At 40.4% G+C, this 27,224-nt stretch overlaps 1 protein-coding gene across 2 annotated transcripts in view; it reads right to left on the bottom strand.

Annotated features, from left to right (window-relative positions):
• The window catches only part of LOC126475458 (integrator complex subunit 5), a 127,567-nt gene that overhangs the window by 84,037 nt on the left and 16,306 nt on the right, over positions 1-27,224 (bottom strand). For both annotated transcript variants that reach the window (XM_050103336.1, XM_050103337.1), the window contains exons 3-4: positions 10,435-10,582; positions 6,274-6,450 (exon numbers count right to left, since the gene is read on the bottom strand). In XM_050103336.1, the coding sequence (XP_049959293.1) occupies positions 6,274-6,450; positions 10,435-10,582 (325 nt within the window). The remainder of the gene's footprint in view (positions 1-6,273; positions 6,451-10,434; positions 10,583-27,224) is intronic.

Here is a 27,224-nt window from a genome sequence, read left to right as displayed (position 1 = left end):
TTAATTTTTCTCCAGCACCATGATGTCTGCCAATATTGGACATTGTTAGTGGAAAAGAACAGTGCGTTGAGCATCTTTCACACAAGGTGGTGGAGGCTGTCAGACTAATTACTAGTTGTATTCTAGTGAGAACTAAGCCACTGAAATACAATGTTAGCTGGGAGGAACAACATGGCTTATGCCTGTTACATGAGAATGAGGACTTGGTTCTCTTGCCAGCTCATAAAGGAAATAACATTGTGGTCCTGAACATCAAAGTCTACTACCTGAAGGTGCTGTATTTATTATAAGATGATAGATATAGGAAACTTAGGCATGATCCAACACAGACCATCACCAGAAAGACAAGAAAGTTAATAAAGTACTCCAGTATGCCCGAAGAAGTGGCAAAGAAATTAATGGCATGTGCAGCCAGACCTCCCAGGCTTTATGGATTGCCAAAGATATACAAAGAAAATGTTTCTCTGAGGCTTATAATCAGTACAATCAGTTTGCCCACATACAGATTGGAAAAGCACCTGGCAGGGTTATGAGCACCCAAACTGGGATACTATGAACATCTCATTGTTAACTTGTAGTCATTCACTGAGACCTCAAGAAAATAAGACAGGCCAAAATGACATAATGATTAGCTTGGATACTGTGTCACTTTATATGAGAATGCTGGTACAAGACATGCTGGATCCTTCGGCGCTATAGTTTCCACCTGAGATCATCAAGCTTCCTGCCATGCCTTAACAACAAAGTACTTTATGTACCGCAATAATTATTATGAATTGACGGATGGCATAACTGTCATGAACATTTCCATGGAGCGCTTTGAGGAGCAAGCTCTGAACTCTGCAAGACTGTGACCATCTTGCTTCCTACAGTACACTGATAACACCTTCTTGATATGACCTCATGGTGAAAATGCACTGCAGTAATTCGTCGATCACATGAGTGATATTCATCTGAACATTAAATTTACTGGGAAATTTGAGAGGGCTGGCAAGCTACCGTTCTTGGATATTTGAACGGAAAGCAGAACGCTGGCTTGGTCATTCAGCTGGCTTGGTCATTCAGTGTACAGGAAATCTATGCACACCAACGTGCGCCAACAATTTTTACTGCCCTGTACACAAGAAAGTAGTACTGAACACATTAATACATAGGGAAAAGATTATTTCTGGTGACGACCATCCAGAGTCAGAGTTTTGGCACTTGAAGTGCATGTTCTGAGAAGATCATTACAGCAAGGGAGAAACTGCTAAAGCTTTCAAGAGACACCGACGAAAAATGCCTCATAAATCGGTGGAAGAGGCAAAGTTAATAAAGTACTCCAGTATGCCCGAAGAAGTGGCGAAGAAATTAATGGCATGTGCAGCCAGACCTCCCAGGCTTTATGGATTGCCAAAGATATATAAAGAAAATGTTTCTCTGAGGCATGATACTGTGGAGCAATTACTAACAAGACAGGGCACTTGATGACAAGATGTGGACTGAGACCAGTCTTCCTGCACATCTACAAGATAGAGAGATATGTTATGCCCCGTTGAAGACAACAAAGGTCTTAGAGTTCCTGACGTGTAAGGTGTCTCCTGTGAACGTGTCAGTATTTATGTAGGTCACACCATTTTCTCCTTTGCTTAGCATTGTGCAGAGCATTTGTGACATGTCAAACTAAGGGAACTTGAGAAGCTGGTTGTGGCTGAAAACTGCCTAGAAAATGGGCATAAAATACAATTTGAAAAAAATTAAAGTTCTGGCTCAAACAACAGACACCAGAAGCACACACTTGGCAGAGTATGGGGGGCAGGTTTTGAACACTGAGCAAAAGCAAAGATGTAGGCTTGATGCTTGAAGGGACATGAGAGTGGCAATTTCAAACATAGCGCTAGTCGCTTGTGCCATGTGACGTCACTCAAACCCCCAGTGGGCTGGAGCTGCTAAAAGCCCGACTGTTTTTTTCAAAATGATGTGGCTTGTAAACTGAGAAGATTTTATTAAAGCATGCCACCACGAAAAACTCCAAGAAGACATGGAACATATCACCCCAGCAGAGTGAAGTGTAACAATATGTCTACCTAGCTGATGAATGAGGTTCACAAAAGCTGAAGCCATTTATTAGTTAAATTTGCATGGGACATGATACGGATGGATGTCTTGTGGCTTTAAGGTGGGATGGGCTTTGCAGTAGTATTACAAGTTGCAGTATCTGCAGCGCTTTGTGTTTGTTCTGCGATTTGGAATCCCAGCTTGGAATAGTGAGGGGCTCCACCAAGTAAGGAGCATGATGTGACAATGCTGACAACTTTACAGCAAATGAAAGGAGTCCACAGAATTGTCAACTCATTTTTTTGTTTATGTGATGTCAAAGACTGTTGTCTAAACAAACAATCAATGCTCTCTATTAATAATGATTGTAATACTGTAAAGTGGAATGCAATGTAACAATATGTTAAAATAAGAAGTGTGGTGTATCCCTTTAAAGCAAATTTGAAATCATTTAAGATTCTAAGTTTCTTACAGAAGTACGGCTGCAATGGAAATGAAGGCTAAATGATTTGCATTTGTCTGGCTTATGAAAATTTATTCATAGGTACAGCAGTTCAGAATTTCAAGATAGCAGTAGATCTGAATCTGAATGCACACATATTTAGGTTCTCCATGCTAAGACTCGCCAGGCACATTTTCTCTGGTATTTCAGCACATATTTGCAATTTTGTTCTTGAAATGTGTAGCCGAGTCAGCCCAAACAAGTTCTGCTCCTCACGTCTTTCACGCAACGTCCAGCATCAATAAAAAGTGTCGGTTTGGTTCTTGTTACAAGAAAATGATTACTGAAGTGGAATTTTACATGCCTTTCGATGGGGCAGTCCCAAATTACTCTAGTGCATTATCCGTTTTATCAATGTGTATTAATAGGGACAGTAAAACATGAAAAATAATCAGTACCTCACCAACAACAGCATCACCTTGCTGTGCACCGACCACTACCACCATGACGCAGCAGCATTGCTCAGTGGCTGCTGGATTATTGGTTACTCTTTGTGTTTTACTGTACCTGTTGATACATAATGATAAATAAATATCACACTACAGTAATTTCAGGCATGTAAAATTCTACTTTCAAAAAATCATTATGTTTATAATGGGAAACAAACTAACACTTTCTGTCCACACTGGGCATGGCACAAAATATGTGATAAGCAGTATTTGTTTCACCTGTCTCCAACTACACATTGCAAGAACAATATTGCAAATATGTGACAAAACATCATAGAAAAGGCGCCTGGCGACTCTTAGGAGGGACACCTACTATATAAAGAGGAACATTGAACAGTACACCAGTTTCTGTGAAGTAGCTACCATTCTAATGCAATGTAAAACAAGATATTTCTTAATGTTATTTGTTTTAAGTTCATTTTGGGCTACCTTTTTTATAGATCCTTTCATTTATCTACAAAACACTGTACTTTAAGAAGGTGTGTAACATATCTTTTTATACAATTACATAATTCCAGTAGCATCAAGACTTTCATGAAACTTATAAAGAAGTAAATGTGTCAAGTGAACATTCACAGAAGTTTTGCCATGTCAACTAATTTGTAATACAGAAAATCCACCCTTTGCACAGCATTTGTCTCAATTATCATTGTTCTGCTTGAAAATCCACACTCCAATATGTCTATATTTATCTGGAGACTATGCTTTAAACTCTGGATGTGTATTTAGTCAACTCGGTGATTACTGCTTCACACCTAAAAAAGCCAAGTATTGTTATATACAAGCAAAGACTTTATGAACACACAGGCATAACTGGAGCTTATTATTGATATTTGAAAAATGACAGATAAATGAGACATAATTTTGTACCCTTTTATTGTGATGATTATACTTGGCAAGTCAAAAACTGTGTGGGGTAGGGACACAAACCCAGAATGTGAAGGGTACTGCCATAAGCTGAATGGTCTTTAAGGCTGGAACCCAACATAGCAGGAAAACAAACAGATGATGGCTGTCATTTCTGCTCCCTATCAACGTACGTTTGTTTATTCACGCAATCATCATCTTCCGCAAATCCCATTACAACGAGTGCCTTCAGTGTTGTGGAATGAGTCAAGTTATACATTGACAGGTGGAAGCAACCATTGCAGGCTGCCCCTGTAAAGTATTCTAACAACTAATTATGAGTAGTGCTAATGTACCCACATTGATTTATCACAAGAATGATTTCTAGATTATTTCATACAGCAGGAAAAAAATAGCTACTCTGAAAAAAGCTACTGCTCCTCCTCTGAAATCACTGTGCTGCTTTTACCTAATTTTTAAAACTAAGTATTTATGTAAATTTACAAACATCACTGTCAGCTCCTTATAAACTAGCAAAGTCCAGACCTGTTTCACAAAAACATTAAAGTCAAGCCAAATTCACATCCCTGGGTCAAAACATTCCAATAAATTGTGGGAGAGGCTAATAAGATGTCCTTTAACTTTATTTTTCAATAGTTAGGGAGCTTGTTACAACTTTTGGACTAGAAAATAACTCCAATCTGAATCATAAGGTAAGGATGCAGAATCTATAGGGAAATACCTTTACTTCTGGTTTTGTGGTTGTAAATTCCATCGTTTTCCTAAATTCATTCTTGTTCTAACCCCAAATACCATTAGGCAGTACATGCATTGGCATGTAAGTGTAATAAACCCTTCAGCACGATGTTTAGCTTTAAATTTTACATTGCTTGACCACGAACAACATTTACAGCCCAATGGTTTCTGTACGTTACCCCAAAACAAGATGATGTTATCAGTGTCTAGTACAGTTTACAGTTTTCAACATTCTTATAACAGTTGTTCACTAAACCAGTGCATGGACCACTTATGCGGAAAAACTCATAGTTGTAAACTGTAAAGATTTCGTAACACACAGTGGCATCAGACTGCACAACACTTACTAAAAACAATTATTATTGTTGATGTTGTTATTGTCATAGTATGGGATGAATTAACAGAAAGATATTTTGCATTCTTCAAAATTAAGCATGTAACAGCAATTTATGTGCACAAGAACATAATTTGTAGTTTGGGTTCCATGAGGCACAGATGTTCCCACAGGGAGGCACATTTATAATGCTGATGGAAAATATTAAATTATTTTCATTTAATGACATCCTGGAACTTTTATGTAGAGAACTGATGAATGTTTCCACACAAGAATAGTTATTAGACAAGATATCTAGAGCATGCTCTTTTGCAAAGAATGTGGGCAAGTGTCGACTGACAATCTCCTTCAAATACTTATCTGGTTGTATACAGAGGACAATATCCATCAACAAATTCTGAGGTGTTCTGGTTAGTATGCCAGATTATGAACAATGGTAAGGCACACACTTTTCATATTTTATGGATAAAATTAAGTTAGCAAACCAAGAAAGCAAAGCACTTTGTATTGTATCAAAACATTTGGTGTGTGCTAGAAACCTTTTCTGTGACAAATCTACAATGTTCAGCGAGAAAAATTTACGTGTGCAATGATAAGAATGCAGTGGAAATGTATTCACATCTGTTGGGAGAATATAATGAAAACAAACACTCCAAACTGACACTTCACATAAGTCACACCCAATGAAAATCTGTAACGCAACCATCTGTTTGGCATGCTTGTAATTATGCATTATTTATGTTTTAGGACAATTAATCTGTAAAAATCATTGTAATGAAAGCATGAAATCATAATGATTTGAAACCTGTAAAAGTACCCTTTGAATAAAGGAACTGAAAATAAATTTGTGGCTGGTTGCTGTCTCAACACCATCAACAAAGCAAAGAGAAATGAGAAATGTGTTATTTCTGCATGTTAGAGTTACAAATCACGAAGGTTGCAGGACATCATGAATACAAATTAGTTTTTACAGTTTTCAGGAGAGGATGATAGGTTGAAAGGTTTTTCTGCACGTTAGGTATTTCTACATGTTAGAGTTACAAATCACGAAGGCTGTGGGACACCGTGAATACAAATTAGTTTTCACAGTTTTCAGGAGAGAGAGATTTGTTGAAAGGTCACTTAAGTATAGAACCAAACAAAGTACTTAAGGCTCAGTATATGCATTCTCATGCTCCATCCCACATGCATACTTCTCAGATATCAATAGCACTACTTGTTATATGATAGTGATGATAGCAATGATAACAATAATAATCACAACAAATTGCACAAGAGAATATGTGAACAACAGTACAAAATCAATACAGCTTAAACCTTCCTCCATTTGATTAAAAACTATAACTTACCAAGCAAAGCATTAATGCAGTCTTCTATGTTGGAATGCATAAGGCATGATAAGCATTGTGTAATAATATCAAGAAGTGATCGTGTTGCACAGCAAGACATCCACAGCTGCAAAGTATCATTCAAGCCAGCTGACATGGACAGCTGTGATATGTTTGGGTAACGACTTGATATATCACCTGAAAATATGTTGACAAGTAGTTAGAAGTACAAATAATTCACTGTAAAGACAAAAAAGTTAAATCCATAAGCACTACTCTCATCCTGGAGTGTGCATGATCTGCCCTTCCTTTTTGACATTCCCTAAGATATCCCCCTCTCCTCCCAGAGAAGGGAACTATCTAGGATAGTATACATATTTTTATGAGTGTCTTTTGGCAGTACTGAAATTTCTACTTCTGAAGTTCTGTGTGATCAGCAATTCTGTATTTGGTAAAGGACTAAATTGCATTTAAAAACTTAAAATTTTCATGTTGAATATCATTTCTTTGTTTTCCCAAAGTCGACAGTTTTCCTGCAATTCAAGCAGGACTACTACTGATCCATTCACTTGAAAACTGCCCTGATCTTATTGTAGTAGCACTATAGTACGAAAGACAGTTAATGGGAAATAATTAGCTGGCAGCCCTGTGTGAGCCACTGTTAAGGGCATATGGTCTGGGGTAGTTTTCGAGCGCATGGATCAGTAGCTGGTGACGCATACTGGAGAATACACTTTTCTTTTAATGTGTGCACAGTCAGCTTTAGCATACTCTTTAGCATACTCCAAAAAATTACTGTTATTTTTGGGTTGTGTGCAAAGGTGTAAATTTGACTTACATTTATAATATCATGTTACCAAATCTAAGAACAACCTGTTCAATATTTCTCTGAAATTAAGTAAATTTGTAGGAGGCAAGCAGGATGGGCAAATGTCAGAAGGGAGGTGGTGAAATAAAAGAGTGAAATACAGAAAACTTGGTCTACTTTCTTGGAACTCGGGATATAGAAGGGTTTACCCTAGGGAGAAAGTACAGGTCGAATGCCAGTCTAAGAGGTCTGGATAAGGAGGAGGCAGTCCGTGTTTGTGTGGCTGGTTCTGGCGAACAGGACCAGAGACAGACAGCGGAAGCTGTTTGCTCTAGCTGAAGGCTCGAGTGCAAAAGAGAGTATACACTGCACCTTGCACTGCAAGGCCCTCCAGCAACCACACTTTATTTGTTTTGTCACATTTCCTGCTGGCTGGATGATGAGCCCACAGTTCTCATACACACAGAGGCCCTGTTGTAACCTGCATTGGGAGATTGTTTGAAACACACAGCTGGTCCTTCAGATTTCGCGCGCGCGCGCGTGTGTGCGTGTGTGTGTGTGTGTGTGTGTGTGTGTGTGTGTGTGTAGAGTCCCTAGAATATTTCCCCTGCTTGGTGGGTTACTCCACAGGTGATGATTTATGCATAAAATGATTTATGCATAAAATATTGATAAAATTTGAACAGAAAGTACATACTTGGTTAGAATACGTAATTCTTAAGGCAAACAAAGAGCCTAGTGTTCAAATCACTTTTAACACAAATAACATAAGCTACTGAAGTTTATTACACTTTTAGAGAAATTTTAAGATTAATTATTATTTTCAGGAAGCCACACCAATTTTGAGAAACAATGTGTACTTACGCTTCAGCAAGGAACATTCTTTTTTTTTTTTTTAAAAAAAAAAAAAAAAAAAAGCACCATAGTAATTTTTCTTATAACCAAAAGAAATTGGACTACATTGGCTAGTGAATTGTAAAAAAAACATTTGCCCTCTGTGTTTTTGCAATTACAGATTAAGGTTTCACAAAGATAGATCCAGCCCACCCAGTTAGCCATGCGATCTAATGCACTGCTTTCCTGGCGGGAAGGCATGCCGGTCCCTGGCACGAGTCCGCCCGGTGGATTAGTGTTGAGGTCCGGTGTGCTGGCCAGTCTGTAGATGGTTTTTAAGGTGGTTTTCCATCTGTCTCGGCACATGCGGGCTGGTTCCCCTTATTCCACCTCTATTACACTATGTCGGTGATTGCAGTGGAAAAACTTTCTCCACGTATGCGTACACCATCATTACTCTACCCCGCAAACATTGGGGTTACACTCGTCTGGTGTGAGACGTTCCCAGAGGGAGGGGGGAGGGGGGGGGGGGGTGTCCACTGGGGGCTGAACCGCACAATAGCCCTGGGTTCGGTGTGGAGCAGCGGCGGGGTGAGTGGACTGTCGTAGCCTGTTGTGGTGTTGTGTACCACTGTGGGCTATGGCAGGGACAAAGCCTCTCTGTCATTTCTAGGTCCCCAGTTCAATACACTACAATACAATAGATAGGTGCTTCATATCTATCTGAAATTAAAATATTACATGTTACTGGATTCCCAAATATGCAGCTGGGAACTCAATTGGGTCAGCTGGAATAACAGGGCTTTGGACTGGCAGCCTGGAACAGCCCATCCAGATGATTACAAAGATCTGAGAAGATAGCTTTTTTGTCATAAAAATGGTGATTATACACACTGGGATGACAACACGTAAGCATCAGGCTGCTGATTTAATCTGATTTGAACAGTTCATCAACAGAATTCATGGAAGGGTTTTTCTAGTATGAAGTGTTTTAAACTATTTGCAGTAGAAAATGTGTCTGACCTCACCATTTTTTTGGATATGGATATATGCAAGCAAATATTTTAATATTAGAAGTACAGTCATATGACATGATTTGTTGAGAGGCCCCTAAGAGTAGGTTCAGCCATCTGAATTGGATAGGTGTTTCTACACTTTGCATCCGCAGGCATCTTTCCTCCATGAAATGTGAATGCTGTCTGTTGTTTAAATACGACTGTGGGTGTCACATATGTGTTGGATGATAATGAGAGTAAGGGGAGGTTGAGACCCATTGCCAGCACATAGCCTTCTACTCTCAATAGCAACAAGGGAGGGAGGGGGGGGGCACCCAGCTTAATGTCCCCATTCGACGGACTAATCGTCTTCAACTGTGTTGCATGCCCTATCTCCATGAGGCACAGCAGACACATTTGAAATTTATCCAGAACATTATCACAAAAACTGGTTATCAGGGACTTTATACTACCAACGCTCCTGTCCCTTTTGCCATAAAGGCAAAGGGAAAATTGTCACCAGCACACAAATTACTCAGACGGTCGCCCATTCAAGTACTGACCACACCCGATGGCGCTTAACTTCTGCCAGGAACCAGTGTAGATATCGCAGTGCAGTCACTAATGTGTTTTAATACTGAAATGTTTGATCAGACTATTAGATAATTTGGAACTGTACCTCACAGCGACAGAATAGCTGCGAGTTTGTGTTGTAGCCTTAACTTAGAACATTCATTTAGAGAGTTACTCTGTTTGTATTCTGTAAGATGTGAGAAAATTCTGAATTGCTGAAATGTAGCAGAACTGAACAATATGACTGCTGTTTTCAGTGATGCTGGTAAGAAATGTTTCTTTGACAGGGATCATCACTAACAGAAATTATTGCATCTACAAATGAACTTTACTGTTTTAGGAGTCATATAAAATCAGTAAACAGACTTTCTTTTCTGAACTGCTTAAAGATTTGTCACAATACCTGAACAGATGCATTACAATACACAATATCGATGTACAGGCCTTACAGTACTTTTCTGTGTGTTTTTCTTAATAATAAATGAGCTATTTTATTTTTCATCAAGTAGATAGCATAACACAAACATTTTCAGCAATATATATGCGGCATGTGCTAAAAATACTCCAGACCAACACACAAGACAATGTCATTATTTTTATTTTCAGCGGGAAGAAATAACAGTATATTTATTTAGGCACTAAAAGATATCTTGTGTCACCATATTCTAGTGTGAGAAAGGTTGGTTTGCAAAACTAAAGTACCTCACATGCTCAACTTCAATTGTTCAACTATTTAGAAGATGGACTGGACATGACACAGCTCCCGAGTTTCGGAAGTAAGCATGATCAGTAAAATACAGGCAACGATGCATTTGATTTTGTTTGACAAATAAGCAGAAATCAACTCAAAGAAAGAAGATTAAATAATCAGACTTTTCCATATAAAAATAGTTTGAATGTTAATGTCTGGCATCAGAGAGCACAGATTATATTTATTAACATTAGAGATTAGTGTTTGCAAAAAATTCTCACCAAGCAACTGCAGAGCCCAAGCTGATATTATAGGTGCCCAAGCTTCTGGATTTGAACTCACAAAGTTACACAAGACATCATGGATTTCTGATATCGTAGCATCTTCCTGGCTTGTGATGCCTGACGGGGTTCCATGATTTTGATCTGTCTAAAGATAATTGAAACAAGACTTGCATAGATTGTCTAACATAACACACATGAAATAAATTTATTCCATACATATGATGTTTCACAATGATTATTTTCTTTTTACTTGAGGAGAGGTTGTTTTGGATTCCCCCCCCCCCCCCCCCTCTCTCTCTCTCACACACACACACACACACACACACACTTATGTTTTTGTTTTTCTGAATTATTGTCATAAAGGGGTTGGACAAAATTAAGCAATATGACACAAAATTCTGGTATCTGGCTCACCTGCAAAACGCAGCATTGTCTTTGTTTTTCTTTGAATTATAACGTGTGTGCAAGTGTATTGAGCCACCAGTGCGTCTGTGGTACCTGCAATGTTGTGTTGAGCTAGTGTCCTGCTCTACATTTCAGACTTCCAATAAGGGAAACAGATCAGCACCCACTCGGCAAAATTCAAACAAATTTTCTAACCTACTAGGAGTATGGAGAGCAACTGCATCTATAAGCAGTTTTTTCTCAGTATAATGCTTTGATAACCACAGCTACGGAAAGAAAACTGAAATTAACTAAAGAGACATGGGGCAAATAAGCTGGAAAGCCCAACAGTACTGACTGACCACCGCGTCATCCTCAGCCAGTAGGTGTCACTGGAAGCGAATATGGAGGGGCAAGTGGTCAGTACACTGCTCTCCCGGCCACTGTCAGTTTTTGAGACAGAAGCCGCTACTTCTCAGTCAAGTAGCTCCTCAATTGGCTTCACAAGGGTTGGGTGCACCCCGTTTGCCAACAGCTCTCAGCAAACCCGAATGGTCACCCACCCAAGTGCTAGCCAAGACCGACAGTTCTTAACTTTGGTGATCTGGCGGGAACTGGTGTCACCACTGTGGCAAGGCTGTGGGTTCTAGAGAACATACAGTCAACAAAAATTGTTTGATAGAATATGTGTGAAAAAATATTCATTTCTGAATGTCTTCTCCCAACTGTGAAGCATGGTGGTAGTTCTGTAATTGCTTGCACAGTCATACTGTGATTTTCGGTGGGTTTTATCAGCCTACTAAAAGGAAATGTAACTGGTAATATCTGTTAAACTGACCATGTTCAGTCAGTAGCATGGGCATTGTTTTCATCAGAAGATTGAAGTTTCCAAGATGATAATGTCTCCAACTGCACTGGTTGGAACATTTATGGTGCACTTGTGTGGGCACAATGATGGAATCAGATGTATTCTCTGGCCTTAAAAATCAGTAAATTTGAATGTTAATCACTGTAGCCTGCGTTAGAAAAACAATTAAGAACAAATTAAAATCCTCCAATATTTTTCAAAAGAAATGGATCAGTTTTTTTGCGAGGGTGGCATAAAACTCCGTTAATCTCCATTCTGGCTGGGCTTACAGCACCGAACCACAGGAGAACGCGATTTTGTAGGCCAATGGTTGCTCAACATAATATCAGATGGGTATTCATGTAACATTTTTCAGTGTGTGTGTGTGTGTGTGTGTGTGTGTGTGTGTGCGTGTGTGAGAGAGAGAGAGAGAGAGAGAGAGAGAGAGAGAGAGAGAGAGAGAGTGAGCGAAAAGGAGGAAAGGGGGGGAGGGGAGGTTGAGAGGGGCCCATGTGTTCTCATCTCTCACTGATAGTTGTTAATTACATAATACACATTGTTAGCAGATTAAATAAGCTGATTTTCTCAAAAGGGGGGGAGGGGAGGTTGAGAGGGGCCCATGTGTTCTCATATCTCACTGATAGTTGTTAATTACATAATACACATTGTTAGCAGATTAAATAAGCTGATTTTCTCATTCAGTAACTAAAAACATCAACAAAATACTATTTTACATTAAATAATCTACATTTTTAGCAATATAATATTTTCACTGTGTAACATAAGAAATAACGCACTGTGTTTTAATCATATCCAGTACTCTTTGTTGCAAAATGCTTCATGATGTAGGCATTCAGAAACATCATCTGTGCACACAGATATAATCTACTGACTACACTATGATGGAACATATGTGGACCTGTCATAACCACATGCCTCCAGTAACATTAGCTACTCAAAAGTAACTAACTAAGCAACCTTTTAATTAAATATACAGCTCCCATTGAACACTGCTAACTTTGTAAATCATACAGATTCGAGATAGGCAAATAATATTCTAGTATTCTACATTATAATATAATTGGCTAGGTAAAACATCTGCTCACCAAGTGGTAGCAGGAGTAAACAGAAACAGAGTGTCTTCTCATCAGTCATCAGACATATTTTCTCTGTCGTTTTGGCAGATATTTCCAATTTCTTTGTTGCAATATGTATCTGGAGTCAGCCCAAACAAATACTGTTCATCAAGTCCTTCATGTGCGCCAACATAAAGTGTCAGTTTGTTTCTCATTATAAGCAAAATCATTTTTAAAGTGGAATTTCACATACCCATTTGACTGAGAAGCCCCAAATCAGTCTAGTGTGGTATTTGTTTTACCAATCTGTATTAATAGCAACAGTAATACATGAAGAATTACCAGTACTTCAGCAGTGGCAATACCACCAAGGCCCGGTTTGATTGTTATCACCATGCAGCAGCGTTGCTCAATAGCTGTTGCTGGAGTACTGGTTAGTCTTCCTGCCTTACTGTCTGACATACTGCATATCAATACAACAAATATCACATTAGACTAATCTGGGACCACTAAATCGAACTGGCAAGTAAAATTTCACTTAAAAATAATTTTGCTCATAACATGAAATAAGCTGACACTTTCCGTCAGCACTTGGCGTCACATGTAAGATTCGATGAGCATTATGTGTTTGGGCTGACTCTAGTCACACACTGTACAAAAGAAATTGCAAATACTTCTGAAACACCAGAGAAAATTTGCCCGACTGCTCTTAGTAAAGACACTATGTATAAAAGATACAGAAATACACAAGCTTTCGGAGACAGTAGCTCCTTATTCTGGCGGAAGGATTGAAGGGAAAGGAAGAGGGATGAAGGGGGGAGGGTTACCATCGAGTAAGTCTCTCCTGACCCAGCATTCTGAGCAACATTTCCATAACTCTCTCATTGCTTACCCCTCACCACTCCCATTCCTCTTCCACTGGCCACTGGCTCCGGAAGCTTGCATATTACACATCTTTTGCATGTGTTTTCTCCTGTCAAAGGTTGGTGGCTAGATTTCTTATCTTTCCTATAGTATATTTTTAAACACCAACTACTTTCATTGAAATAGTGTAGCATTTGATTTTTGTAAGTTGCTTCCCTTCCACTTAGGCTACACTTCCTCAGGGTTCACCAATGTCAATGACCCATAGTACAGCATTTGTCTTTCTCAACATAATTCATATGGCCATTTCATCTTATATCAATATGTCAAGGTATTTTCCAATTGGCTGCCATATTAACCATAGTTGGAACACAGTGAGGGCAAACCAGAATCAGCTTATTATCACAAAGGATAGCAGGAGTGCTGAGGCTTTAGCAGACCATCTAAATTCACAGCGCAAGAATGACTACAAACATATCTACATCAACGTCAAAGCTTCGTCTTTCAGGGGCAGCATTAGTGAAAGAGGCCATTCACACCTGCAAAAGTGATTTTTTAACTACCAGAAACACTGGATACAGTAATGCATGAGTAGTAGCAGTTAGCATTGGATGTGAAGTCCACTACTTGTGCCTTTCGATTTAGCAATTCATCCAACAGCCAACAACCACCTTCCACTGGAGTGTAATGTTATCCAGTTCAGTCAATATCACCATTTAAATATGGCAAGCAAGTGCTTCATTGAAATATTACAAAGTTTCAGCAACAACATCTGATGCAAGAGCCGAGAACCATAGCAATAGGTTTCATGTAGGCTGCACAGCCTTTCTAGTTCCAGGAAGGAACTATTGTTTAGGGCTTTTTTTTATTTTTACATTTTGGTAATGGGCATGTTAGAACAATATCTTGTTATTTATATTGCCAAAGGGTACACAGTCTATGATTCTGACATCCTACAATGTTCAAAGTAACACAGCATAATCTAAAAGGAACAGTGACTGAAATAATTGCTGCCTGAAGATTACCACCAAAGAATGAAGACCACTGTAATGTATCTGTAATGTATCACTGTAATGTATCATTGATCTGCAGAAGAGAAAGTGACAGCCAAATAATTGAAAGCACTGCTTTCAAAGAGTACGAGATTTGCAATGCTTCCATGGTCTTCCAATGTTTCTTTCACCAACCAGTCTGTACGATAAAACCTCTATTGGTATATTCCTTTTTACATTCTGTTCAAGTGTAAGAGTTTTTGTTGATTCCATTTTCTATCTTAAGAGCATTCAGTTCTTTCAGCATATCATTGTTTTTGAATCTATCCAGCCTCACACAGCCTTTAACAGACCTTAGACATCTCATTTCTGATTCCTGTATATTGCTATGTTATTTAGTATTTGTCACTCTTGTGGAAGAAAGAAAGACATATAAAATTAGCCAACTACAAGAAGCAAATAAACATGATTTTTTTTGGAAAAGACTAACTAAATATTTCTTTGTCAGAAAAATTCCAGGACAGTTTTTTTTTTTTCTTTTTTTTTTTTTTTTTTTTTTACAAAAATAGAAAATTCCACTTACCAATTAATGATCTTAGCTCCCACTGACATACCCCCCTTGGCTATATACACACAATTGCCAACGTTTCTGGAGGTCTTGGAAGCAAGCACGGAAATTTTCAGCTGCAATGTTTATGTCTGTGATATCTTGATAACGCTTTTCTTTCAGTCACATTTTCACTCATGGAAACAAGAAGAAATAGCAAAGGGAGAAGTCAGGCGAATATGGTGGATGTGGGATGGTAATAACAGAATGTCTGGCCAGATACTCGGTAACAGATAAAGCAGTATGGGGTCTTGCATTGTCATGCAGTAAGAAGCAGTCCTGAGAATGTCACAAATCAGAGCAACATCAAACTGCTTGTCCCAAACGTTTCAAGACTTCGATGTAAAGAGTTTGGTCCACTGCTTGAACTGGAACAACAACCTCATGGTGAACTAATCCTTTACTATCAAAGAATCTGATCAACATTGTCTTTGTTCTCGATGGTTGTCGTTTGACTTTTTTCAAGGCTGGTGATCCAGGACTCTGCCAACTCTGATGCTTCATGTGAGGGTCATACAGGTAACACCAACTTTCATCCCTAGCAATAATCTTTGATAGAAATGTGGGATAATGTCTGGCGCTATCCAGGAGTTCAACAGAAATTCTTCATCTTTGCTGTTTCTCTTTGCCTGTTAGTGTGTGAGAGATGTGTTTTGCATTAATTTTCCATTTCTCTGAATCTTCGCGTAAAATCTAATGACAAAATCATGATTTAAATTAAGTTATTCTGATATTGCACACACTATTATATAATGGTCTTCTTGCATTAACTGCCTTATGTATTCTGAATTTGCATTGGTATGTGCTGTAGATGGGGGACTAGCTCTGGGGTCATATTGCATTGAATTTCTGCCTACAAGAAACTTTTCGTGCCACTTGAAAACCAGATCTCTTGAAAGCGCCTCACTTGCATATGCTTGCTTAATCATTGTCCACATTTCACTAGGGGTTTTCCTGCACTTAACACAGAACCTGATGTTTGCTCTTCAGCATCCATTATGTCGCCACAACTAAAGCACCAAGAACCCAAACAGCGAGTTGATAAGCACAGCCCTGCCACCTAGTAAGTGTGCATGGGAACATGAGGGTCATTTAAAGGATGCAAACATACCAGGTAACATAAAAACAACATTTGTTCCTCTTTTGTATTGAAAACTTAGAAATATAAAAACCTGTCCTGGAACTTTGCTGACAAAGGGTATATATATATATATATATATATATATATATATATATATATATATATATATATATATATATATATATATATATATAAAAAGAATTTATTTTCACAAAAGAACTTGATATGGGTTTTGTAGAGGTAGAACTCCAATGCCTATGCCTCTTGTTACTGAATTATATGGAAAATAGGCAAAACACAAAACATGATCTGTTGAGTTAAAGGAAAAAGTAATAGTTTTGGATGACTTGCAAGTTGTTTCTAACATGATTTTGCACCAGTGAAGCCACTAGATAATTTTTGCTGAACTGTCTGATTTGTACTACCAAGCACAGAGATAAAACTATGATTTCTGGCAACATTATGGACTGATTCCATTATTCATCTCTAAGCGGCAAATCCTTGCCTACATCCACTGGAATTACTATACTTACTTCGATAAAAATCAACAAATACAGGATACAAAAATTTATTTTATTTATTAGAAGAAAATAAGCGTTGCTTTTTCAATCATTTTTGGAGATAATATTATTCAATTAGCAACACTTACTGATGACAAATTGTAGAAGCTGTTCAGAGAAGCTGTCAACAGCTGTGTAGGATATTTCTAACAGAACTGGAGTAACATGATTTCATGCTGCTTTTTTTAAATGTTGAATAAGTTCCAGGTGACTTGCATAAACCTTTAGTTTTAGGTATCCACAGAGGAAAAAATTGCAAATGGGTGTAAATTGGATGAATAGGCAGGTCTACCACGGCCTTTACAAACAGTTCAAACCACCAATCAACATTTCTCTCAAAGGTAATAGTGTGTTATAAAAGGCACAGGTTGTGATGCTGTTCCTACTAAAATTCACTCTGATTCTGTACTTCTTTCTCAAATACACCGTTCGAAAGAATTAGGGGAACATGTGTGTCAACCTCCAGTATGTCATATCTATTTTGATACAGGTTCTGCCTGAGGTCTTATTGCATGGCTTGAGATATTTGCTTTCAATGTGTCAACAATTAAAACCATTCACCATCTATTGCCTGAGTTATGCATTACAGTGCCAGGTGACTCCTCAGAAGGGAGCGAGTCACTGTTTTCTACTGAGGTACACTGATGGCAGTTGTCATGTGTGGACACTGTATTCCATCAAGCCCATGCAATGCAACATCTTAATGTAGTGCAAATTGCAAGGGAAATTTATCCAGAAAGGATGGGCTTTCACTCTAGATACTGCAGGTGCCAATGCCTCTCCATGAGTCACCTACAGGAAGACTGGTCAATACAGAAGGTGAGTCGGACAATGTGACCAACCTTACCTCATGGCTCACACCCCTGTAATAGACCTAGATGCAAGACCTGTCCCATACATCCTCCTACCACCACCTACTCCAGTCCGGTCACTAACATCACCTATCCCATTAAATGCAGGGTTACCTGTGAAACCAGTCATGTGATTTACAAGCTAAGCTGCAACCATTATGTTGCATTCTATGCAGGCATGACAACCAACAAGCTGTCTGTCCGCAAGAATGGCCATCAACAAACTGTGGCCAAAAAATCAGTGGACCACCCCGTCGCTGAACACGCTGCCAAATATGATATCCCTCATCTCAATGACTGCTTCACAGCCTGTGCCATATGGATCCTTCCCACCAACACCAGCTTTCCTGAATTGTGCAGGTGGGAGCTTTCCCTGCAATACATCCCATGTTTCCGTAACCATCCTGGCCTCAACCTCCGTTAGTCACTGTCCTCACCCATACAGCCCCCTCCCTGTTCCCATTCCAGCACTACACAGCCGTCATTTCACCGCCACACCCAGTCTTTTAATTTCTTTTTATTTCTCTTCTTTCCACTACTTACCCCCTCCCCCCTCCGCACCTTCTCTCCTGCCCTCTGTCTCAACTGCAACACTTCACTGTCCGCCACTACCACCATACTATCCCTCCCCCTCCCCACCCCAACCTCCTCCTTACCCCCACCCAGTCGCCACTCCCATCATGCACTGGTGCTGCTGCTTGCAGTGTGTTTTCAGTTCTCTGAGACTGCAGACGTGTGTGCAAGTTGCATTTGCGTGAGTGTGTGTGTGTGTGTGTGTATATATATGTGTGTGTGTGTGTGTGTGTGTGTGTGTGTGTGTGTGTGTGTCTACTGCTGACAAAGGCTGTAACGGCTGAAAGCTATAATTGTGTGTATCTTTTTGTTGTGCCTATCGTGACTCAGCATCTCCGCTATATGGTGAGTAGCAACTTTCCTTCTCTTCTATGTAGCTGTCAGGCAGTGATAAATGCTCACTGAGGGCAAACACGTTACAGAAGCTCTCAAAGTCCAATTACAAGCACCCAGGATGATGGCATGAATGATTGCACTTTGTTTCCAACACCTGTCAGATATTCAATTCTTTTTGTGTGAACGATCGAGGGTGTAATCATGTATTGTTGTGCATTTAATTTTTGAAATATAAAGGTGTAATTTGATAACATACCCAGTTGTCAATTATTAGTCAATGGAGTATGGTAGAGCCCAAAGTCATGTTCATCTACTTCTTTTGAGCAGTGTAGTATGGAGCAAAATTTTTACATTTTGCAGAACAATACTAAACAGTTACAAAGGAGTAACAGGTGTTAATGAAGCACTAAGGGTTTTCTACAGAAAGTCTTCTTTGCTCACAGATTCCCAGTTTGATGAACTTATGTAAAAATGTTAAACAACATAAAAACTGCATGTAGAACATTCTGAACTTCCTGATAGAAGGCTAGGTTCCCAGCTTGGGATAGATGCCAGAGTACTTTCTAAAAATGAAATAGGAGCATGAGCCTGAAATGCCCACAGAATACTTTTTGTGTCATCCGATGATCACAAATATCAAGCAATGTTCGAACAGTGAAACCATGGTCTTCACCTAACAAAACTATGCGGTGTTACCTAAAAATAGCAACACTGAGTCAAAAACACTAAGGAAAATGGTATATTTACTGTAAAAGTGTACAGTCTGTGAAAGACAGAGGGTACTTGGTACCACCATCACTCAGTTCAAGCCTTGTTATTTTTGTTCATGTTCTGTAGATGATGGCACCATCATAGAATAATCTGACAGAACTACCAAATATATCATTTATATGTACTAGGAACAATATTACTCCTGTAACACATTGCTAGATAACAATCCAATATCTTAGTTTCTTCTAATGAACTTTCACCACACAGCATTACAAACTGGCTTCTGTCAAGAACACTTCAGAGCCACTCAAATAGATAGGGGCATATTGTGTAGGATCACATCTTTGTTAACAGAGAGCACTATGGCTTGGTGTCAAACACCCTCCAGATATTTAGAAAGAATGACTTCCATTTGTTTCCCTGCATCTACAAATTGTAAAATGTTGTATTACATTAAATACACTAGCCTCTTAGCCAGTTTTATATACTACTTCTCTGAAATGCCCTCAAATCTAAATATAGATCATAAGACACATTCAGATCAAAGCTGGCTGCTACAAACATTGGCAGCAGGAGAAGTTGGTGAGCTTTATGACAACTCCAACAGCAGAAGATAACCCCACAACACCAATACCATGGCAGCAATTATATTATCTTAGCTTATATTTGCCAATGCAGATTCCAGATGTCGACAGACAGCAGGCAACAACTCAAACAGACCACATAATGATGACAGTACCAACTCGAGTCTAATCAACAAATGAAACAGGACTACGTTTTCCCCTTTACTTTCATACAATCAAATACAAGCAATTAACAACACATGCTGAAACTACACAAACAACTACAAGAGGATAAACAAATAAACTGTCCCAAAGCCATACAACCAATTAAGAGAAAACGGACATACATAACTACAACAAGAGAAGCACATAATACAAAACAAGTAAAGTGCTCTGCAGAAATATAGTTTCTGGAATATATCTCCAGATGCAGGTAACGTCCACTTGATGGCACTACAATAAATACTATAAGACCTCCAGTTGGGCATCTCCGCAAATAACAACCTCATTCATGAAGGTGGACTTGCTGGATCCTAGAATGAACTGCAATGGCTTGGAGGCCTTGGCCCAGACAAATCCTTTCCCAGGCGCATGTAGAAGACTCCTTGGTGATTCATACTGTGGACAATTTGATAAACTGTGATATTATTCTTCATCTGAAACTAGCTGGAATCCTGAGTTACACCAGGAATCCAAAGTACAAATTTCACTGTGTGATGGTGACATAATAGCAATGGATATTTAGCAATAAATTACTCAAGTGTGATGCTCTTTCATTTTAAGGCATTTCTTGCAGTGTGAGTGGGAATAAAAGATATCACATTCAAGGATGTCAAGAAATCACAGTCACCTGATCGCAGACAAGCAAAGATATATTATGCTGACAAGTCTTTCTAAGAGTCATTCTGACAAAGCAACAAATGACTTAAAAGTTGATGATCTCACCTCAGGCAAAGCCAGCCCCACTTAGCACTTTCCTTACACATGAGTAACCCTAAATTCTTCCAAGTAGCAGTACATACACTATCTGTCTATTAGCTATCTTCCAAAAATATTAAACCACATTGCACCAACACATAAATGTAGGTACAATGGACAATTCAGCAGTATTCTAAATTGAAACAAAAGCACAATCAGTAAATAACAATCCACAAATGCTTAATTTATACCATACAGCGTGCAATTTGGAGTTATCACTGTGGACAACAATGATGGCTAATGTGTTACTAGTTACATCTTTTCCAGAGCAGTGCTGGTGGCATTCACCTTCAGAATGACATATAACATAAATAAGAGGTAATGACATGATAGCTGGTTTTATGCAGTGATGAATTTAAATTCACTTGTGAAGCTGCAATCTAACTACAATCTCAATATGTACAATTTATTTAAAAATGGAAAAAAGAAGAGTTAAATGCTAAGCAACCTGAGTCAGCTACTGCTGAACTGTTGGAGCTGTTTGCTGAGCTGGCAACAAATTAAACTAACCTCTCACGTTCACCAGCCACTGGACATGTAGGATACTAGAAAAAAAACGTCAATCAGTAAGCAATGGCAGCTACTGCAATGCAATGTTGCCATCTCATAGCAGTTGTTCTTCTAAGACTTCAGTATGCCCTTTACAGTTGTTACTGTTTAAATGTGAGATCCACCTCACTGACATGATTGTGTTATGGTGAAGCAAGAGATAATGTAAGAGAAATCTGTCCTATATATATGTGGGCATTAGGTTCTTTATAGGAGACATCCACACCACAGTGCATTTTCTGCACATTACTTACACTTTCAAGCAATAAGGAGCCTTTGTCTTGAGTATGTTGGCAGTGGAAGATGTGATATGAGGTCAACAAATTCTGAGGATGTTGTGACAGAGGTGTTTAGTAACATACCTTCCACTAGTTTGAATCCTGTCTCAAGCACACTGATCAGCCAAAAACTTATGTCCATCTGATTAAATGAACATTGGTACACCTTTGGAACACAATACAGTAGTGATTCAGCTGGCTGTGGATTCAACATGTCCTTGGTAGGTTTCTTGAGTATCGGATGTCTACATGCAGACCACCCAATTCCCATAAATTACAGAATGATGATTTTTGAGGGTGGAACTGATGCCCAACAGTATCCCAGGTGTGTCCCACTGGGTTCAGATCAGGCAAATGAAGTGGCCAAGACACCAACATCAGTTCACTATCTTGCTCCTCAAACCACTATTGCATGATTCTAGCCTTGTGACTTAGAGATTTATTCTGTTGGATTACGTTATCACCATCATGGAATACATCAAATATGAAGGGGATGCAGGTAATATGCAGTAACATTCACACAGTTCACAGCCTTCAGTTACTAACATATCCCACTGAAGCCCAGGTGAATGTCCCCCCTAGCATAATGCAGCCCCCACTGGCTTGTGTCCATGATGTAGTATATGTTTAGAGCAGCCATTTGTTCAGATGACAACATATCCGGCCAAAACCATCCAACTGGTGTAACGAAACCTGATTTAGCCAATCGGATAACACTGCCCAATATTGGTGATCCCATGTCCACTGTAATCACAACTGACTGTGTCACTGAGTCAACGTAAAAACACACAAAGGGTTTTGTCTGATACCGAATCCCATGTTCAAGATTGTGCACTGAACAGTCCACTCTGAAACACTTGTACCTGCAGCACTGCACTATCTTGTCAGATCTGCAACAGACTGCCGCTTATCCTGCTTTAAAGAATGGGTGAGTCTCTGAATTCACTTCCCATGATGAGATGTGAACATCCAACACCTTGGTGCCTAATTGTGGTTTCACTGTCCTTCAATCACTTTCCATAAATGCTCATGACAGTAGCACACACACAACCAACAAGTTACTACATTCCAGAGATGCCCATTCCCAGGTGACATGCCATAAAAATTTGTCTTTTGTCAAAGTTGTTTTTGTTAGTTGATTTCCACATTTCACAGTTTGGGCGAGAGTTGGCAACTCACAAAATGTCATGAGAATAACTGTAATTCTTGTAATGGACAGTTATTTTGATTGGCTGGTTTAATGATTAAAGGGACCACACTATGAGGTTAACATCCCTCCTATCTGGAACTGGCAAAACAACAAAACTACACATCAAAGAAGGGCCTAATGCACAAAACCTAAGGAAAGTAAAGTGTACAAAAGATCAACAAACCCTAAATAAAGGAACAAGGAAGAAGAAAAGGGGGGGGGGGGGAGCAAGGTGCCCCAACCAGGGAGCAGCCGAAGGCCCCCAAAGGCATAAAGTATGATGGGAGGCATACCCTCCCCCCCCCCCCCCCCGCCAATCTAACAGATGCACGAGACTCAACAAAATACCCAGAAAAGACTAGGAACACAGACAAGGTGAGAGAAGCACAGGAAAACAGAGGAAGAACACCAAGCCAAACATAACAGTGAGAAGGGGCAGGAAGAGCAAAAGAGCAGGTGGGCGAGGGCTGGGGCAGACCACCAAGCCCAGACAGCTGCTGCCAGTTTGGGGCACAGAAAGCAACAGGACATCCTGCCAAACCCTCAATGAGCCAACAAAGGTGAGGTGCCCTACATTGGAGAGAGTGGTAAAAACCTCTTCACAAGTAAACAGTAAAACTAGGTTAGTCACTAAGGCGTTGTCCATTGATACCATGAGTAGGAGTCAGGAAGGTTAAGAGTCCGCTGCAGGGTGGCTAAGTTAGGACAATCTAGCAAAATGTGGACCACCGTCAAACGGGCACAACAATGACAGTGGGGCCGATTCTCAAAACAGAAGAAATGACCATGAGTCAGCCAAATATGAAGGATGCGGAGCAGGCAAAGTATGACGGAATCCTTGCAAGAGGTCTGCATGGAGCGCCTCCACAAATTCACAGTCTCCTTTATCATTCAAAGTTTATTCAGCAAAGTCAGAATATGCCATAACATATTCCAAATCCTTAGAACTTGATGGTGTAACACCAATTGAAGAGCCTATCCCACAAAACTGACCTCAAGAGGCGGCTTGCCAGTAGCCAATTTGGCCAGCATGTCAGTGAGTTCATTCCCCAGGGTCCCAATGTGACCCGGGGTCCAGACAAAGACTACTGACCATCCACATTATTCGACGGCAAAAAGGTAATTCTGGTTAGTCAGGACCACGGGATGGCAAGGGTAATATTGGTCATGAGCTTGTAAACTACTCAAAGAGTCACTACAGATGGGGAAGGACTCACTGGTGCAGGAACAGATATGCTCAATAGCACGAGACATGGCTAACAACTCCACAGTGAAAAAAACTGCAGCCATTTGGCATGGAACGGAGTTCATTACAACCCGCATGAATGTACACAAAGCCCGCACAATGGGCAACCATTGAGCCATCCATATAGATTACTTCTGAAGCCCAAGATGGACTAAGAATGGAGAAGAATTAGCAGTGGAGGGCCTCAGGATGAGCAGAGTCTTTCGGACCTCATGATAGGTCAAGACAGAGCTGCGGATGGGACAAGCACCAGAGGTGTATGTGAGCAGGCCCAGAGAAGAAATGATAGAGGGAAAAGTTGGAGTTAAGAAAAAAGGGACCAGATACAGATGGCAGTCATAACCTCAGGCCTAGGCCACTGCTGCGGGAGTGGGTCTCTGGATCTGGCACGAGCAGACGGTAGTCAGGTGCTCCCAGCAGCAATGGATGCATAACACATAAGCAATCAGCTGTCGATGGCGCAACAGTGGAACCCCTGTCTGATCACAGTGCTAGTCTGAAAAGCACCAGCTGTCAGTTGTATCCCACACTGGTGTACTGTGTTCAGTATCTGTAAAGTCAAAGGTGATGCCAAGCTGTATGTGAGACTCCCATAATCCAGACACATCTGGACCAATGCTGGGTAGAGCTGTATCAGAGTAAAATGGTCTGTACTCCAGCTGGTGCTGCTGAGGCATCAAAGAGCATTGAGGTGTGACCAACATGTCTGCTTTAGTTGAATATGGGGAAGCCATGTCAACTAGACATGAAAGACCAGTCCTAAATAACAATGTGAATCCACTACATTGACGGACAAGCCACCAAGATACAGATTTGGATTAGGATGGACTATAAGGCAATGACAGAAATGCGTAACGCACATGTTGGCAACTGAAAAATGGAAGCCATGAGTAAGAAACCAAGATTGTGCTCAGTGTATTGTTCCTTGCAGTCTGTGTTAAACAACTCCCATCGAGGACAAACAAACTTCTCTGTCTGAACAGGCCTCGGAAGGCCCGATAGTACCGGCCGAACGCCATGTCATTCTCAGCTGACTGGCATCACTGGATGCGGATATAGAGGGGCATGTGGTCAGCACCCTGCCTCCAGCTGTTGCCAGTTTTTGTGACCAGATCCACTCCTCCTTAAGCAATCAGCTCCTCCATTGGTCTCACAAGGACTGAGTGCAGCCCGACTGCCAATAGCACTTGGCAGAACCAGATGGTCGCTCATCCAAATGCCAACCAAGCCCAACAGTGCCCAACTTCAGTGAACTGGCGGGAAGTAGCATTACCACTGCAGCAAGGTCATCAGTGTGGACAAACAAAAATAAATGCAAAATTTATGAGTACACAAAGAGGGGGACACCGTAGGCCCCACAGCTACCACCAGACCATTGATAGCACTAAAAGAGAGAAACACCCAAAACAGAAACATGTGGAATCCCATTCTCCTGCAGTTGGAAGATGATACAGGATATGCCAAACTTTACCTGATAAGTGCGACATGAAAGAAAATTGGGAGTGGCCCACAGAGGCCCAACTCATATAAGGTGGCAAGGACATGGTGGTGCCACATGGTATCATAAGCTTTACACAGATCGAAGGCGATTGCAACAAGGTGTTGACAATGGCAAAAGCCATTCAGATAGTGGACTGCAGGTGGACTAAATTTTCTGCCATAGCCCATCTGAAAATGCAGTTCGGATTGCAGTCGTAGAAAAGACATCACAATCTGCATAAGTAAAAGCCCACCTGGGTGGGCATAAAGGAAAATGACATTGGAGAGAAAATAAGACGATCGGAAAATGACCACTGTCACACAAATCATAATGAAACGCCCACTGAATGGAGGGGAGGAATCAAGGGCTATAGATGGAAAGACCAATGGCCAAGAAGGTGCTATGTGCTACACTAAAGTATGTGGGGGCTCCAATGTTGAGGAGGCAGAGATCAAACACTGTCAGCAAGTCTTCAACAATCCTGCCCCGGTTAGTGGTCACGGTACCACTCCACACATGACTATTGGTGTTAAAATACCTAAGGAGAAGGAAGGGAGGAAGGAGCTGTCAAACGAGGGCAAGAAGAGTAGGAAGCAGAGGATACTGGTCTGGGGGAGATAAAGATTGAACATTGTCACCACAGAGTCTAAGTGGATCCAAATGTTCACCATTTCCAGGACAGTATAAAGAGAAACCCATGAACCAACAACATCCAAGCCAACTAACAAACAGACACCACCGAAGGCTCGCAAAGTGCTGACACGGTTCCGGCAGAAGGCTTAGAAATCATGAAGAGTAAATCAAAACAAAATTCTTGCAATACAACGAAAGCTACAGAGGAAAGTTGAAGAAGAGGCTGCAATTCTAGAAGGTGATGATAGTACCCTTTACAGTTCTATCAGAGGAGAGTAGCACAAGAGACCAGATGGAAGTCAAATAGGCCAGAATTGGTCATTGGTCATCATGCCAAGTCAGCGTCCATCACCAGTAAGAACGGAGTGACACTGATGAATATAAGATTGGATGCATGCTATTTGAGAGGGAGTGGGCAATACCTCCTGTGGTGTCGGGGGGAGGGCGGTTGCTCATACTAAGACTTACACATCTTCTTCTTCGAAGGGCAAGAGGTATTGTCGGAAAGAGAGCAAGTGGCAGCAATATCTAGAACCAAATGAGAACGAACAGCTTTGAGGTCCACAGAACGTGGATCTGGTGTCCAACTTGAAGTAACAGGCTTCTTGTCCTGGAAATGTCATGGAGGGAGGTTCCAGAGGGAGTCCCATCCACGGTGGGTGCAAGGGAAGAAAGTGTCTTCTCCTAGCAAGGACAAGGAGTTGTGGGAGGGAAGATTAACCACCAGAAGGTAAGAAAGAGAAAGGGGACAGGACAGAAGTAGGGAGGGATGGGAGGGAGGGATGGGAGGAGGAGGAGGAGGAGGAGGAGGAAGAAGAGGGAAGAACACAACAGAAGCAGAGGTAGACAAAGATACCATGTGGAGAGGGTCGAATCTCTGTCGGGTCTCAAGATAGGGTAGAAAGTCGAGAATTTTGAATTCCTGAATCTTCCTTTCCTTTTTATTGATTGGGGAATCCAGCATGCAAGGGGAAGTGGGGGAGGAGAAG

This window comes from Schistocerca serialis, chromosome 4, assembly GCF_023864345.2.
Source record: "Schistocerca serialis cubense isolate TAMUIC-IGC-003099 chromosome 4, iqSchSeri2.2, whole genome shotgun sequence".
Classification (NCBI taxonomy): domain Eukaryota; kingdom Metazoa; phylum Arthropoda; class Insecta; order Orthoptera; family Acrididae; genus Schistocerca; species Schistocerca serialis.
Note: the sequence above shows the minus strand (reverse complement) of the source record. Positions and strands in the feature narration are given on the sequence as shown.